Genomic DNA, 16126 nt, shown 5'->3' with positions numbered 1-16126 from the left:
TGAGTTCATGATGTCCTGAGCTGACTTCTCCTCGGAGGTTGTGGTCTCACTTCTGCTAGTGTGACTGAGTGGTGTGACCTCCCTGTGCCGGCTGGCTTGGGGGACATGGGACAGCGGTGCTCCTCTCCCTTTGGGGTGGAAGCCCACCTCGTGCAGCTCATGGGATCCCTTCCCTACTCAAGCTGCGTCCCCTGCTAGAATGGACGAGGAAATGGAGATAGCTGCGGAAATATGCTCATTGGGACAGTCCAAAGTGGTGGAGAAAGGCAGCAGCTAATCCTGTTAGGACATCTTTAAAGACTGAACATCAGGCAGGGTGTTCACGGGCTCATATCTGGAAAGGAAGCGATCACTGGGGGTTGCTGGGTTGCTCACCCACTAGTTGTAGGAGTAATGATGAATGAGGTCAGGCTGCCACAGTGAACGGTTGGGCTGCGGTCACTCCCCCACCCACAGCTTGCAGCCCAGTTTCCAAAACCATGTCTTCCAGCTCACATCCAGCACCCCTGGGTGCCTTAGCAAGCCCAGGAGGGGATAAGAGGTGGCAGCGTGGCTGCTGGAGTGGCTCCCCCGAGGACTGGGGGTGAGGGCAGGATGGTTCAGACCTCTCAGTGGGAGATGATGCCGTGGGGGACTGGGGCATGCTCTGCTCCTGGGTGTTTTCAGGTCCCTGCAGGGCCCCAGCATCCTGGAAGGGCTGAGCTGGCTGGGACCCCGCTGGTGGGAAGCGTGCGATGGCTGACCTCCAAGGGAAGCCCCACCTCTTCTCACAATATTTACTTCCCCTTCTTGGACCTCTCCCAACATCGTAAGTGCAGAGCAAACACAGTGGGGCACTTCTTGCTCCGATTCGGAAGCGCTGTGCTTTTCCCTGTGCTCCCCCTGCCCCTCCCTGCCTGCCCTCCTCTGGGCATCTGGGGGCAACTTGGTGAGAAACAAACCAACCTGAGGGGGAAAAAAAAAACCCAACCCTCATTTCTTCTGCAGCCAGCGTGAGCTGCTGTCTTACATTTGGGCAGCAAGCTGAGGTGGAAATGGGTTTGTCCCTTGTGGTAAAGACCCAGCTGCCCATGCCAACTCGTGTGAGTGCAGCAAGGCTTCAGAACCCAGCAGAGACTCAGGGGTTCCTTATTTTTCCTCCCTTAGTTATATGGTTTTTCCCTCATTCCTCCCCCTGCTCCCAGCCTGTTCCTCAGTACACAGTTATACTATCACCTAAGCTATAGAAAACTGCTCAGCAGGGCTTGTGGTGTTTATACTAGGAATTAATCCTACTGTAAGCTCCCACGTAGGTTGTCCAAACACAGATATGTAAACTGCAAAGCAGTAAGAAAGGTCATGACGAGAGTTTGCCCAGCTCCTTCAGTGATAGCATCCATTGTGGGATGTTCTCCCCTGGGGGAGAGACAGCCCGGAGTGGGTGTGATGGAAGGAAGATAGGTAACGAGATGGAATCACGCCGTGGTGGCTCTCCTGCATCGGTGTGGAGCAGAGCGGGTGAGCTATGGGGATTTGTGCTGTCCCTTGATCTGCTGATTCAATGCACTCCTGGGAATGATGGGGAACTCCTGAGTCAACAGCTCCTGTCTCGCCCCCTCACCCAGCGTGTGACACATCTCACAGGGAAGCCCTGGGTGCAGACTGTCTCGCAAACATCCTTTTGGTGTGTTGTTGCAAACTTCTAATTTTTTGCAACAATTTGTTCAAATTGCGTTTACAAAATGCAAACTTTGCCCTGGCAGTTTTGGGAGAAGCCAAAGGATGGTGCTGGGTGGATGATGCTGAAATGGTCCAGCGTGGGAGCAGCTCCAAGGCTCGCCTGGTGCTGCCTGCTTACAGCTGCTTGCTTTTAGCCAAGCCTTTCATCAGCTGCCTTTTCCCCACGTGGGATGGGGGCACAAGAGGAGTGGGGTGATAAGAAACTTGTCTGCAAATGCTTCTAGTCCAGCATTAATAGCCTTTTGCTGGCGTGTGGCACCTACAAGCAGAGCAGCCCCTGTGCAGCTATCGGTGACCCCCTCCTAGGCAGTGAGGGCTGCTTGGAGAAGGGTGTTTGGGGAGGGAAGGAGATCAGCAAGCTGCTAACCCAAGGGCACAATTCTATGTTGTGAGGAATGGGGAAGGAAACTCAGCAAAGTTTTTCAACCACTAGGACAAAGAGGTTTTGATGATTTTCTAGTTATTTGGTGAATAAGCTGGTTAAAGGGACTATATAAAATGGAGGGGGCACCTGGGAGAGCATGTGTAGTATTTTTCTTACTGGGATCTGAAGAGCTCACTAATACGCAACACCAGGAGTGCTGGCCAGTCCTGGGAAATCAAAATGCACCCTTCTTCTCGATTTACCCACCAAGGAGGTGATCCCTGCCTTCGTGTGTTACAGAAAACTGCCCTGGGGAGGGCTCTGGTGAGGAAGGGGAGCACGGGGATGTTCATGGTGGAGATGGCTCACAGCTGTACTGTGAATTTGGTTGGATTCTCTGTGTACTCGGGACTTACATAAAACGGAGCTATCACCTGTGCTATTAGCAGAGAGCCTCTGTACTCTGAGGTTTTCTTGCTTCCATCTTTTCATGCTACAAACAACAGGATGCATCTCCTTTTCTAAAAGCCTCTTTCTCCCCAGGGTGGGGAGTGGTGTGGGCATTAGAGACCGGAGGGAGGATGCTTTGGCCCTCACACAGCATTCATTCTCTCTGAGGAGCTACGCGCAGGTTTAGGAAGCAGAAATGCATCTGTAAACTTCCGTGCTTGTGTTGTGGCTGGTACCAGCCAAGGTGAGCGTGAACTGGAGGAGCAGGAATTGTGCAAGTACTGTGTGATCCTGGCTCTCTTTGCCTTTGTACTCATACTGGTTTTGTCTTGCAGGCTAAGAATAAGGAAACCGGTGCTTTAGCAGCTGCCAAAGTCATTGAAACAAAGAGTGAAGATGAGCTGGAGGATTACATGGTGGAGATTGAAATACTGGCGACCTGTGATCACCGGCACATCGTCAAGCTGCTGGGAGCGTTTTATTGGGATGGCAAGCTCTGGGTAAGAGGCTGTTGCTGTGTGTGACCTGTACAGCTGTGCATTTCTCACTCTGCAGAGAGGAAATGGCTCATTTATGGCAAAGCAGAACCTCTGGAGCAGCTTGAAGTGTTGGTGCGAGTTAGAAATGACTCACAAGCTGTACTCTACTTGCTGCATGATCAGTGCCTGGATTTTCCCCACTTTCTTTCGTGGGCAAACTATCTTATAAATAAAGCTGCTTATAAATAGACCAGGGAAGATCAAGAAATCTTCATTGTGAAGTGCAAACTGGAGTTGTTGGGTTTTTTTCCCCCATTTGCAGTTTGTAAAGGTAGAAAATGCAGCACCAACAAGGGCATCTCTTCCTCGTTCACTCCCTCTTTTGAAAGATCAGATGGGAGGGTAACCCTGTTTTTTTTGATTTGTGCCTTGTTTCTGGCTCAGCACCTGTAATGCAGAGGCCACTGATGGCAAGAGCTCTGTTTCCCATGGCTGTGGAGGCACAGGGACATGAAATGCAATCTGGCGGGTTAGTGCAATGGCCAGTTGTGCTGCGGCTGGAACAGCAGGTTCCTGCATCTCTTTCCCCTAGCCTGGCAGGTGTGTATATGTGTATATGTTTGGTTGGTTGTTTTTTTTCCCCTTGCCTGCTATTTTCTTTGAGTCCCTGGCAGCAAAGGAAGGTGAGTGTGAAAGGCACCTTCCTGCGTGCTCCCACTGGAAATGTGCAGGGGGCTGGAGAGCGTGAGGGCATGAGCCCTTGTGTACTTGCCCCATGCTAGACTCTAATAACTGTGTGCCTGTGGGTGTGCCTGTGTCGAGATAGTGGCAATCGGGGGAATATGAGGATTTTCAGACCCATCTTCTCGGCCAGTTCATCTGCTCCTTCTTGTAACTACTGGCAAGTCAGGCGAGTGTCAAAGGGTGCGTTCAGCAGCTCTGTTACTTTTTCCTCCCTCTTTTTAATGCTTCAGATACCTTTGTGGCCTCCCTGGGTAATCTTACTAGAGTTAAAAAAAGAAAAAAAAAAAAAAGATATCTCAGCTTTTGAGACTTGCACTTGTGTGAGCGGAGCTGTCGGAGCCGTCGGTCCCTGCCTGTCGTGCTGGGGGAGCCGAGGCCGGAGCATGGGCTGAGCCACGGGGCTGTCGCTGGAATAACACAACCCACGTCTAGTTCATGCCCAGTTAAGCAATGCTGGAGAGGTACTGTTTTACTGGGCAACATGTGCTTATTCAGCAAGCACCTTTTGCACTGTCATCATGGGTCCGTGTCCCTTCTTTAACAATCCATCGATAAAGCCCCAACTTCTCTGTGACACCCCGCTAGGGGCTGTGGTACCCAGCGCTGGGCGCTTCCTTCTGTGCCTCTTCTTGCTTCAGGGGAGCCGGGTTGCAAGTTGTCCAGAGACTTGGTATTTGGGTGGCTGGTAATCGTGATGCTGAGCCCTGGGTATGTTAAAGAGCAAAGTAAATATGTACCCTTCTAAGGAAGTGAAAGGCAAACATCTCTCCTGGGAGGGGACCTGGGATTTGGACAGGTTGCAACTGCAGCAAAACAAATCTCGGCAAAATTAAAAAGGCAAACATACACCGAGCTTGGGTAAGAGATGGGGCCAGTTTGTATTCTACCCTGTTCTGCTGTTTTTACCTCCCTGGTCTGCCTGAATTTTATATGTTGGCCTCGCTCTTTCTCTCGAAAATGTCAGCCCCCTCCCCTTTCCCCTTCCACCTCCTCCCTGCAATAGGAAGCTTTGCCTTCCTTCCTGTAGGGAAAATGGATTGCAGAGCTCCTCGGCTCTGCTTTTGTCTAAGAAGTGCTTTGTAATGTCATACGCTTGCCAACCTACTAAAATTAAACAGCCTCTTTTGAAGCTACTGGAACAAGAGCCTCCTGTATGAGGCTCTCCCGTGAGGGCAGACGTTACAGCCCTGTCCATTGTTTCGGGGGAAGGATCATTCTCTTTATTTAATTATTTGAGTGGCATTTGCATTTCACTGGTCAGGCTGTTTTTATTAATGCTCTAGTGTTTTACTGGCTTTCAGGGAAGTAAATAAGCCAGGCTGTTGTACTTCTGGAAGGCTTCTAGTCACTACCAGGTTTGTCCCTAAAGTCAAAGGCTTCCGCTTCTCGGTCACCAGTGCTGCTGGGGAAAATTTGCATCCAAATATAAACACCAACTTTCATTGTCTTGTCCCCATCCCATCCCCGTTTCTTGTTTCAGCCAGCATTTTCCTGGGCCGTTTGCAAATGGTCTGTTTCCATGATGGGTGCATGGACTCTGCTGTGCTTTTTGGCTCGAAGTGGCTCAGGCTTTGGGTAAACCTGCTGTGGGTGCGTGTCTGGTCAGTGATCCACTGTGGTTTCCTTGCCCTCACAGCCCGGCGTGGAAAGACAATGTTCAAAGTGAGAAAGGGGCAGAAGTGGGAGCACGCAGACAGGCTGGCAATGGCTCTAGACGTGCCCGACCTCCTGGATGGTAGGAGCTCTTTGGCTCTGAGTAATTTATGGCTCGGTCTGTGCCACAAGCAGTCTCAGCCGATGGCGCCGAGAGGGGCTCAGCGCTCAGAAGGGCTCTTGCTAAATGAGTCTGTTGACTGTTCTCCGACTCTTGAGCTAACAAGGAAAATATGTGAGGAAACCTGGCCTTCGGTGGTGGCTGCTGCTGCAGAGGCCTTCTTGTCCCCCCCACATGCATTAGGTCCCTGTGGCTCCTCTCTGCCAGGGTTTGGCTTTGCACTTCGATAACCAGGAGGTGACATATATTTATGGAGCAAAAAGCCTTCCTGTGCAAAGGGAAGTGGCTTATCCTACAGCAGCTTTGTTGAAATCCACAGCACTGAGATGAACGCATAAACCAGCAAAATCCTCTTGCTTTTATACCTGACCGGCATCAAGCTGAAGGAGGAGAACCACGGTTCTCGTGTGACAGAGCAGAAGCCCACTGCGAGCCACAGGCAAGGGCTTGGAAAGACCCAGTGAGTCCCCCAGGGATATAACTGGTGAGATGACAGCATTCAGCGTGAACTTCCTTGGCATATAAATACACTGCAGAGATGCTGTGTCCTCACCAGCAGTTGCTACCTCGTTCCATTCCCCACCTCCATCTTCTTTTCTTTGCTCATGGCAGAGGCCAAGCAGTCTTGTGCCGGTTGAAAACAGCCCAGGGAAGCTTGCAAAACTGCAGTGGTGGGAGCTTTCATGATTTATTTTATTTTATTAGAAGCCCTGTGGCATTTGATGTTCTTTTGCATAAATCCCAGCTGCTGGAAATGGGGGCACCAAATGAAAGCTGAGAATCTCATGCTATTAAAAAAAAAAAAGTCTAGTTTGAGGCCTTGTGGCTGCACCACATTTTGAAGTCGTCTTTTCTGAAGTGCGATGTAGGACTTGGAAACACAAAGGCAAATCCCCCTCACCCAATATCCATGCAACTTTAAAAATGGACTTTTTAAAGCTGTTTTGTGACTGAGGAATGGGGCTAAGGTATGGGGTTTTGAATGCTTGGAATCAATGGTGCTGAATTTGTGCTGGTAATTATTAGTACGTGGGAAAGAAAAACAACAGACCTTGTGTGTTGTGTCCCTCTTGAGAGCTATGTGGTTTGGGGTTTTTATTTTTTTTTCCCTTTCCAAAACAACACAAAAAGACTGAGACCTCAAAGGAAGGGAGGAACTTTTGATCTCCTGTTTCTGAACCTCTCTGCTGCTTCCGAGAGAGAAGCAGACAGAGGAGCGATAAGATGACCGGGGAGGAGAGTCCCTTTTGGAGTGATAAACTCGGCCTTTCCTGCGGGAGATCTCTGCTCCCTGGGGACGGTGGGCATCTCCTCCGGCCAGCCCAACACGATGCTCCACCATCGAGTCTGTAGGGTTCTCCAGAAATTAGTTGCAATGTCATTTGGCCCCAGGTGTTTAACCGCAGGACTCTGCCAGCGGTGGTACAACTCTTCTAGCGAAGCACGGGGAATTCTCTCCCCCTCCCTCCTTTCTATAAACCGGTTGCTATAGCAAATGGGCTTTTGAATAAACAGACGTTTCCTGGAGATCAAAGCAAAAATTGCTATACTGTGCAGGTAACCCTGCCTTGCTGGAGCGTTTTAGGGATGGTTAATTTAATCGGCTTAGAGTTTCTTCTCACTGGCCCGCCATGTGGGTATGTAACTCCTGTAGCTTGCTGAGAGACACCAGCTTTGTAGTAAGTCTTTGTACTTCCCTTAAAAAAGCATTTTGCATTTTCTGTGGGCAGGCCCTGACCTGTTTAGCCAGGGACTTTTTGGATTGCTACCCCTTTGATATGGATGTTGACTGGAGATTTGGGCATTCTTGAAAGTCCTGTATCATAAAGAAATGTTCATTAGCCCAGCAGTCTAGTGCATGGGATATGTAAAGCATCTGCAGCTCTTAATTCTCTTGAGCTGGAAATACCTTTTCTTTAAAACAAACCAAAAGAAAGCTGATAACAGTATCAGATTCCCTAAGGTTTTTCCTTTGCCAAGGGAGGTTATTGCACCTTGCAGGGATGTCTCACAGGGTGAGCAGCCCGAGCCATGGCTGGATGCCCACGGGGGACCCCTTTGCACAAATGCTGTTCCAGACCGGGTCTCTCCAGGCTTCTCAGTCATCTGCCCTTGAGGAATCTCAGGGCTATTCGTGTCCCTTTAAAATTTCACTTGGCAGGAGTCTGACTGCCCTTCCTGCTTGGCCTCAGGCGCTCCTGAAGCTTTGTACCGAACACCCCCCCAAAGTGCTGGAACGGTTGTTTGCAGCTCATGAGTGTCAAGCTGTGTGTAGTGCTTGAGCGTAGTGGTGGAGAGACCCAGAAAAACAAAGTGATCCCAAACCTGCAAGCTTTGTTACATAGCTGGCCCACCTCCTAGAAGAACAAGCTTTTCCTTTCTCTTCCTCCTTTCCCCCAACTGCAGAAACTTAAATCCCAGCCAGACCTGGCTGCACCCTGTCCCAAGCCCCGAGAGCACACAGCACGGTGCTGCTGCAGAGCTGTGCTCCGGTACCCGTGAGCTGCTGTGGGATAAGCCCCGCTGGGCAAACCAGTGTGGAGGTGGTGTTTGCTGGACTGGTTTCTAAATTCCTGCCGGTCTAGAATTTGGGCAGAACTGCAAAACAACCCCAGTAGCTTCTGCAGGGTGGGTAGGCGAGGAGCAGATGTGCGCAGACATCTGCACGCATCAGGACAGGGCATTGCTGTGCCCCAGGAGGCTGGGAGCACAGCAGGGATATCGCCGTGCCCCCTCCCTGTCCTTAGGGTCAGCTGTATGCACATCATCTTGGCCGGGGATGGAAACTTTCCCAAAGATACGAAGGTCTAAGCCTGCTTCTGTCCTCCTCTCTGCTGTAAAGCTGGGCAGCAGGTTGCACGGGACCAACGTATCTTCTCTGTCTGTGAACATGAGCTGTAGCATTCAGACTCCTGGCAAGTCACTGGAAATCCTGTTGTGGGTGAAACTGGGGCTTTCCCTTAAAGCAGGGATGGAAACAGACTGATTTTGATCAGCCACCAAGGACTTATGCAGCAGGCGGATTACCATAGCCCAGCCAAGTTCAAGAGTGCTTCTACAGGTATCAACATGACAACAAACTATAATAGAAGCCTTTGTCTGCCGTCCTTTATACAGTATAACGCTGCAAGAAAAGGTTATTGAAGCAATACATAATGCCATGTGATTACATACCCTTGTCATCTGTACACTGTGGAATGCTTTATAAAAGAGACCTGGTGTCATTATCCTGGTTATTAGCACGGGGAGTGGAGGCACAGACAAGAATTTACCTAAAGTTTACCCAGCAGGTAAATGGTACTTGGGAATAAGTCTGATGTGCTGAATCCCAGTCCAGGGTTATAACCATAAGGCCATAGTTTTATAAAAAGAAAGGAGCAGACAAGAAGCCTATAGGCAAATCAGTTTTCAAAGCACTTTAAAACTTTGTTTAGAAATGAATCACCATAAGCCACATTCCCACTTGGCTGGTTTACCAAGGGAAATACTAAGGAACAATGTTTGCATATAAATGAATATTTATGAACTACCTGTGTATAGGAGACAGTGCCTTCAGCCTGTGCCCTGGAACAAGCGATAGATTGTGGGTTTAGAGTTCTTTATTTTATTTCAGATATAGCCTGAAAGTTGTCATTTGGGAGGGAGGGATGGCCTTTTGCAGACCTTATGGCTTGGGGTGGTTTCCATTGCCTTCAAAGCCCTCACTGAAACAGTTAAATAGCAATACTCTCATCTTGTGTGATGGATCCAGGCACCTTGTCTTGTGAATTTGGGATGATCAGAACTAATAACTTCCTAGGGAGATGCCAGACAGGAGTGGAAAACTTGTAAAGTCCTTTGTCACCCCTTCAGCAAGTCGTCCTCCTGCCCAGCAAGACTTTGAGGCTGTGTTGGAACTGCTGGCTGTTAATAAAAGACACCAGGAACCTTGTCCTGGGTCAAACTCCAGCTCTTACGGTAGCTCTACCCTTCTGAAATGCATCATCTATTTTAGATGCTGGCACAAACTGAGGGCACTTGAGGTTGGTGAATCTTCCCACTGAAGAAGCAACTCTTCCCTTTTAGCTTATTTTAAAGGATTTTCTGCATTTTGCTGCCCATCCAGTAACAAATGCTCTTGGTGAACTGAGTGGCCTCTAAACGCTGATTAGCTTGGTGAGAGAAGGGGGATCCCAGTCACATCCCTCCCTCCAAGGAGCAAAGGCTTTGCCCCGTGCCTGGGCAGAGAGCCATTCCCTGGGTGTTTTTCTGGTTTCTATGGCAAACGAAAGCACTGGCCGCCATCCCTGCTCCACCGAGCGCGGCGCTGGGAACCCTGAGCCCTTGGAGCTAGGTCATGGTCTGGTCCCTGAAGTGAGAGCTCACTAATGAGCCTGTGCATGTTGCAATTAACCCTTCCTGCAGCACTCGGCATCCCAGGTACCACCACCTGGTCCTGGCCATGCTGACCCTCTCTGCGTCTCATAGCTGTTTGCATTCACTGGCCACAAGTGTTCTTGGATTTTCATCCCTCTGGGATGCTGGTGAGCAGGTCAGGATGGTGAATTCAAAGGGGTTGGATATCAGCCCTTGTCAAAAGAAACTAAATGCCCTGTGTGATTCTAGCAAGGGAAAGGATGCTTTTTGCAACATCAAAACCATTTGGTTAAACTAAAAGGAGTTTTGATTCGCTCTGCCAAAATTTCAGTAGGAATGGGAATATTTCTGCCAGCCTGTGGGGGAGGGTAGTTCAAGGAAATATTTTGTCATTGCAGATTGATTTAGATGTGAAAAACTCATCCCCGATCTCCCTGTGATCAGCAGGGAGCTCTGCATTTCGAGAGGAGCGTGCAGTGTTATCTGACTTTGTTCTCGATAAAGCTTTCCTGCACTAAAGCTCCATAACCCTTGGGTTTCCTCACTTGCTGCCCTACATCTTCTTTCCCTCACTGGTTATGGGGACAGACTTTTTTTTTTTTTTAAATTTCAAATATTTTTCTCTGTAGGTTATTTTGTTCAGAAAAGGGGGGAGAAAAGGTTTAAAGTTAAAGTCTCTGAATAGTTAAAGTCTCTGAATAGTGTCCTTGTCTGTAAGGGAAAATTGGCAAGCTGGGAGCACTCCCTTACAGAGAGCTAATTATTTCGCTTCCACCTACAGCATACTTGCAGTGTCAGACAAGCTGTTGACATTTGTGCTCTGCTGTGACAGCAAAGAGGCTTCTGGTGGCTTCCGTATTGTTTTATGGCCTCTGCAGTCTGTGCTGAGGGCCAGTGGCAGCGGAGGGGAGTGAGGAGCTGGTGGTTTTTGCAGGTGTCGGTGGTTATTTGGGTGTTCATCCCCTCTTGTGTTGGTGGCACACTGGGCTTGTGAGGCTCTAGAGACGAGGTTGGGAAGGACAGCGTGTGTCCTTGGTGCATAGTGGCTTGCCCTGTCTTCAGCGCCCCAGCAAACACGGAGCAGCTCAGCCTTGCTTTGAATCAGCCCATCTGGCTTATGAGCAACGCTGGCATAATCTGTTCCCCACCTTCTTCCATCCATTTGGCGTGTGCTGGGTGAAAAGCGTTGGGCAGGAGGGTGGCAGGGAAAGCACCAGGTTAAGCAGGTGTAGGAATGTGATCCACCTCCTCCCTCCACTCCATAATGTAAACTTAATCCTTGGACTTTAGTCGGAGCAGGGCAGGCTGGCCGAGATAACGGTGAGACTCAACACACTTGCAAACAAAACTTCACTGGTCTGCATGGCCCTTGGTTTTTAAAGGAGAGAGTAGAACTGACCAAATGGTATTTAAAAACCAAGATGGTGCTCTCCAAAACCAGCCCCTGTGGTCCTGCATGCCCCTGTGCTGTGGGGGGAAGAGGGGAGCTGCTCCAGGGAGGGCTGATCCGGCATTGCTCGTCTCACCTCCCCTTGTAGCCGGCAGGACAGCATAGCTTCGCTGTTGACCACCAGAACTTAGGTTCAGATGTCAAACAGTCGGAGTAAAGGACGTGTCCCTTGACCATGACTAAATGCGGTTTCTGTGCCTAAATATATCGCCGCGTTCTTTCCACCAGCGAGGAACAGCTCTGTCCCCTGGGGTTTGCATCACTCAGAAGCTGAAGCCCCTTTCTCAGTCCTCGGATGTAGAAGTGTGTCCAGAGTTTTTGCTGGAGCTATGATGATGGCCTCAGCCCATCAGCCCCAGGGATGTGTGATGGGCTTGGAGGGACAGGGGATGGAGCTGCACGGAGTGGTTCTCCACCCTGCACTTGGGTGTTTGGAGGTGCTGGGTGTGGGTGGAAGCCCCAACAGATAAGTGGGGCTGGATACAAGATGTTCATGGGGAGAGCATCGGCCTCCTCATGTGTCTGGGCCATAGGTGGGCTGTGTGTCTGGTGTCTCGAGGTACACATGGAGGTTGCCGTCTGTGTCCTGGATGGCCACTCTGCATGTGGGACTGGGCTTTGTCCGTGTGCCTCTGGCACGGTCCCAGGATGGAGCTTGAGGTCCCTGGGCAGCTTTTGGACAAATGGCCATCTATGTTCTTTGTGCTACACTTAGTATTTGCTGCAGCCAGAGTTTCTGGAACAGGGGCATCCCCTCCATGGGTTTTGTGCAGATCTTGGGCCCTTCTCCAGATGCTCCTGACCTTGTCCAAGTCCTCTCGGTGCTACAGTAACAGGCAGAGCCTGAGAACAGAGCTAGCTGTTGCCTCTGTCCTTTATTTTCCACAGCGTGTGTATTACAGGGCTGAGCAATAGTGTGGGACAGCCACCAGCAAGCTGCTGGGTGACTTTGTGTTGAAGCACTGGATGGGAAAGCTGGCGTTCAGCAGCTGATGAATGACCGTTGCTGGCAACAGGGCAGGAAACTTTCTGCTCTTCTAGAACCAGGATTGGGGGCTGCAGGAAGATGGTTTCCTGGACTTGCTCTGTCTTCTCTGCCTCTGAGTCGAGACCAAAAGCCCTAGAGACTGTCTGGGCTCTCGGCTTCCCGCAGGGCTCGGGAAGGAGCCTGTCTCGCCCGCCGTGCGTGATCCAAATGCTGGGAGGAGAGACCTGCTGTGCCGTGACTGCTCCGTATCCCATCGCAGATGGGGAGGTCTGGACCGTTTCCTCTTGCCCCTCCTGCCTTCCCCCCACCGCCTGCGATGGCAGGGGAGTCAGCCTGCGCTATGAGTGCCACGGTGCTGGTGTGGGCTGTGCGAGGGGCCTCAGGAACCCTGGTCCTGCCCTGGGCTCAGTGCACTGAAGGGAGACTCTGTCCCCGGCCGAAGCCAGGAAATGTTTTGGGTGGGTTGGGAGGGCGCACACAAGAGCACTGTTCACAAGGTAGGCTCCTCCTGCGCTGCTGGGGAAGGGGGTGTGATGTCTTGTGTGCCACTGGGACCCCTGCCCGCGTGTCTGCTCCGCAGGGGAGGAGGAGGAAGAGGAAGGCACCGCAGGCTGTGACTCCCTTTCTGATGGCAGCAGGGCGGCACTGGGCTTCGTGGTCGAAGCCTTCTCCCTGGGCGGCCGCGGTGCAGGGAGCTGGGCTGGGGGCTCTGTGGGAGGGACCGACCTGCTGCATGTCCCCTGCCCGTGCCCTGCTGGAGGGGCAGCGACGGGGGCTGGCGGGGAGAAGGGAAGGGCTCTGCAGCTGCAAGGGCAGCGGCTGTTGCTCAACGCGGTGTCTGTTGAAACTCAGGCCGTGGTACATGACTTGCGGTTGTCGCCCGAGGTGATGCTGCCTCGCAGTGCTGCCTCGGCTGCCTTCTCGACTCCCAGCCACCAGTTTCGCTGCAGTGGGAGGAGGATCCAGACTTCCCCCTTTGGGCAATCCCCTTACAGAGAAGCAGGGCCTGCTCTCTTGCTGTAGCCTAAAAAGCAGCTTTGTAAAAGTCACCCTAATGGCGTTTCTTTTCCCTGTTTCCTCCTGCACCCCAGCACGAGCGGGGTCCTCTCGCTCCCCTGCGCTGGGGCTTGTCATGGGGCTGAGCAGGCTGGAGCCTCCCACGTGAGATGGCTTCAGAAGTGGTGTCCATCGCCCGGATGGGCTGGGAGGAAGGGTGGGCTCCAGCTGGCAGCGTTGCTGGCTCAGCAGGTCGGCCCAGGAGGCAGGGTGGCTGCGGTGGTGGGGGGCAGGGCAGGGGGACGCCGACACAGCACCGGGGAGGTGTCGGGGTTTTGTACGTGGGAGCCCCTGTTAACTGTTCCGCACCATCCTCCCCACCCACCCTTCATGTTGGGCAGCTTGTCTCTCTGCAGCACCAGGAGAGCCCAGAGGCAGTCAGGGTCCCCAACTCGCTCAGTCTCTTTTTCTTTTTTTACATCTCCCTTTGTTGTGTTTTTGCTGAATGTGAAGGATTTCTGCCCCTGCCCCGCCGCGCTGCCCCTGAATCGCAGCAGCGGTTGCTGTTTGCTGCATTTCTTCCGCTTTTCCTGTAAGCGGGTGGGCGATGCCAGGAAAGCCCTGCTCTCCCCGCTGCTGGACCCACACCAGCACGCCTGCCCCCCGCTCCATCCTCCTGCCCGGTCTGTGCTGGGGGCAGCCTGGGGACCCGCCGCCCTCCTCCTGTTGCACTCTCTGCAATGGCAGCTCTGCACAGGGAAGGACCGAAACCTCCGATGGCCAGTGTGGCTGAGGCCGGCTGTGCACACCCTGCTCCTTCTCCCTGCCCTGCTTGAACTCTGAGAACTCTGAGATGGAAGCGACTGCTGCTAATGGCAGTGTCCCCCCAGGAACTTTGTGCCAACTCAGCATCCTGGAGGGACAGGAGGTGGAATGGGTGCGATGGCTGGTGAGGAGGCAACCTGGAAAGCATTCCCCTTCACCAGCTCGGTCTATAAATGGAGCACAGTTTGCTTTACCACATTTACTTTCCTTATCTCCCCAGTTCCTCTGTGCCAACCCAAGGCAGGAGAGCTGGTGGCTGTGCCGGAGGGTGCTTTCCTCTGTGAGTGATGAGGACGCCTCTAAGTTGCCCCATGAACGTGGCAGAGCCATGAGGCTGCACGTGGGTGATGGAGGCTGCCGCGGCAGCAGGATGCTGCGGGTTCCCTTCTCCCTGGCAGCAGGCAGCTGCTTAAACAAACAAAATTAAACTCTCTGCTGCAGATTAGGAGAGGAAATTGCTGAAGTACTTTAGTTTTGAAGCGGTTTCTGGGCTTTGCAGGGTGGATCTGGGGGCAGATGGATCCTGGGGACACGGTCCACCTCCCGTGCCTGCTGGCGCTGATGCCCAGGGCTCGGTGGGCAGGTGGCTGGGTGGTTATGGCACTTACCATAGCATGCACCCATGTAGTAACGGCCTGGGTGCTCTGGAGCACCGCTATGACTCCAAAGCAACTGGGCTATTCAAAGTGCAACTGCAAAAGCAGCAGTCACAGGGAAAGCCTGCGGGCGCCTGCTGCCTCCAGTGACTTGGGAGTGACTGGGCTGCCAGCCAAGGGCTCCTCCATCCTAAGGGGACCTGGTGGCCTCCCTGTGCATCCTGCTGTGCTCGTGGGAAGTGCCTGGCAGCCCAGGGCTGCCGCTGCCCAGAGGAGCTGCCCCCAGCTTTCCCAGCTGATGGCTTACCCCCCTCCCCGCCTTCTGACTGGAAGAGGCATTGCTCCAGTGCTGCTGCAGAGGGAACAGTTCGTGGGCCTCTACCCTGTGACATGCCAATGAGATGAGTAAGAGCTGGGCTGAGGGTGTGTCCTCTCCTCTTAATTGGGCTTCAATTGCAAACCTCAGTTCAGGGACATCAGCTGTTCCACCCTTGGCAACTGTGCAGTGTTTGGTGAAAATACCTTTCGAGATAAGCTTTTTTTTTTTATTCCTTTTTTTTTTTTTTAATGTTGTAGAAAGTTCTAGGAGTTCAAACATGCCCAAGAGGCAGGACCAGTCCTGCCCAGGCTGGGAGGAGTGAGACAGCTCTTGGTCCTACCCAGGAGGACTTCAGTACCTGGGCAGGAGATGCTGCTCCTGGTTTGTCAGACCCAGAAGCTGCACCAGGCTCTAATCCATCCTAAGTTGTTTTCTGGGTTGGCGTCCCTCCAGCCCTCGCCTGGTGTGAGGTGCTGGAGGGATTCTCCTGGCACAGTGTCCAACCTGCTGTCTTGAGCTGCAAAGTCATATAATGCTTTTTCATAACGTGTGGTGCCCCCTTGCTCAGGTACAGCTTGGAGACCTGCATCTTTAAGAGCACTGAATTGAAGTCATAACTGTTTCATACATATGTATGTATATTTATTCTCCTGGGCAACCCCAGGCTCACTGGACCCTGCTTCCTCTCTTCCCAGGCAGTCACGTACTACTCGAGCAGCCCAGAAAAGGGCCCCAGCCCCTCTGCGTGCCCCGATCCCACTTGGGCTACAAAATGCTTCCAGGTCCTGCTGTGCCTAAAGACAGAATTAGGAGGAGCCACGGGAAAAATGAAGGTCACCAGCAAAGCCCTTTAACTTGAGGGGACTTTTGCTTTCAAATTTAAGTTTAACTTTAATTTTGCCTGTGCAAAACGTTCTTGAAAGGGAAAGATTATGTGGCTTCTGCATGCAGCCCTCTTCATTTGTGCTGTTTCACTAAAGGTATAGGAGAAAAGGGCCTTTTTTTATTTTAAATAGCAGTGCTCAAACTGCTGTACAAAGGCTTGAGAGGTAGTGAGAGTGGGTTC

At 51.9% G+C, this 16126-nt stretch overlaps 1 protein-coding gene across 1 annotated transcript in view; it reads left to right on the top strand.

The window, feature by feature from the left end:
* The window catches only part of STK10 (serine/threonine kinase 10), a 51753-nt gene that overhangs the window by 9951 nt on the left and 25676 nt on the right, over nucleotides 1-16126 (top strand). The window contains exon 2 of the mRNA XM_068409465.1: nucleotides 2869-3033. Coding sequence (XP_068265566.1) covers nucleotides 2869-3033 — 165 coding nt within the window. The remainder of the gene's footprint in view (nucleotides 1-2868; nucleotides 3034-16126) is intronic.

Source organism: Nyctibius grandis, chromosome 10 (assembly GCF_013368605.1).
Source record: "Nyctibius grandis isolate bNycGra1 chromosome 10, bNycGra1.pri, whole genome shotgun sequence".
NCBI classification, from domain to species: domain Eukaryota; kingdom Metazoa; phylum Chordata; class Aves; order Nyctibiiformes; family Nyctibiidae; genus Nyctibius; species Nyctibius grandis.
Note: the sequence above shows the minus strand (reverse complement) of the source record. Positions and strands in the feature narration are given on the sequence as shown.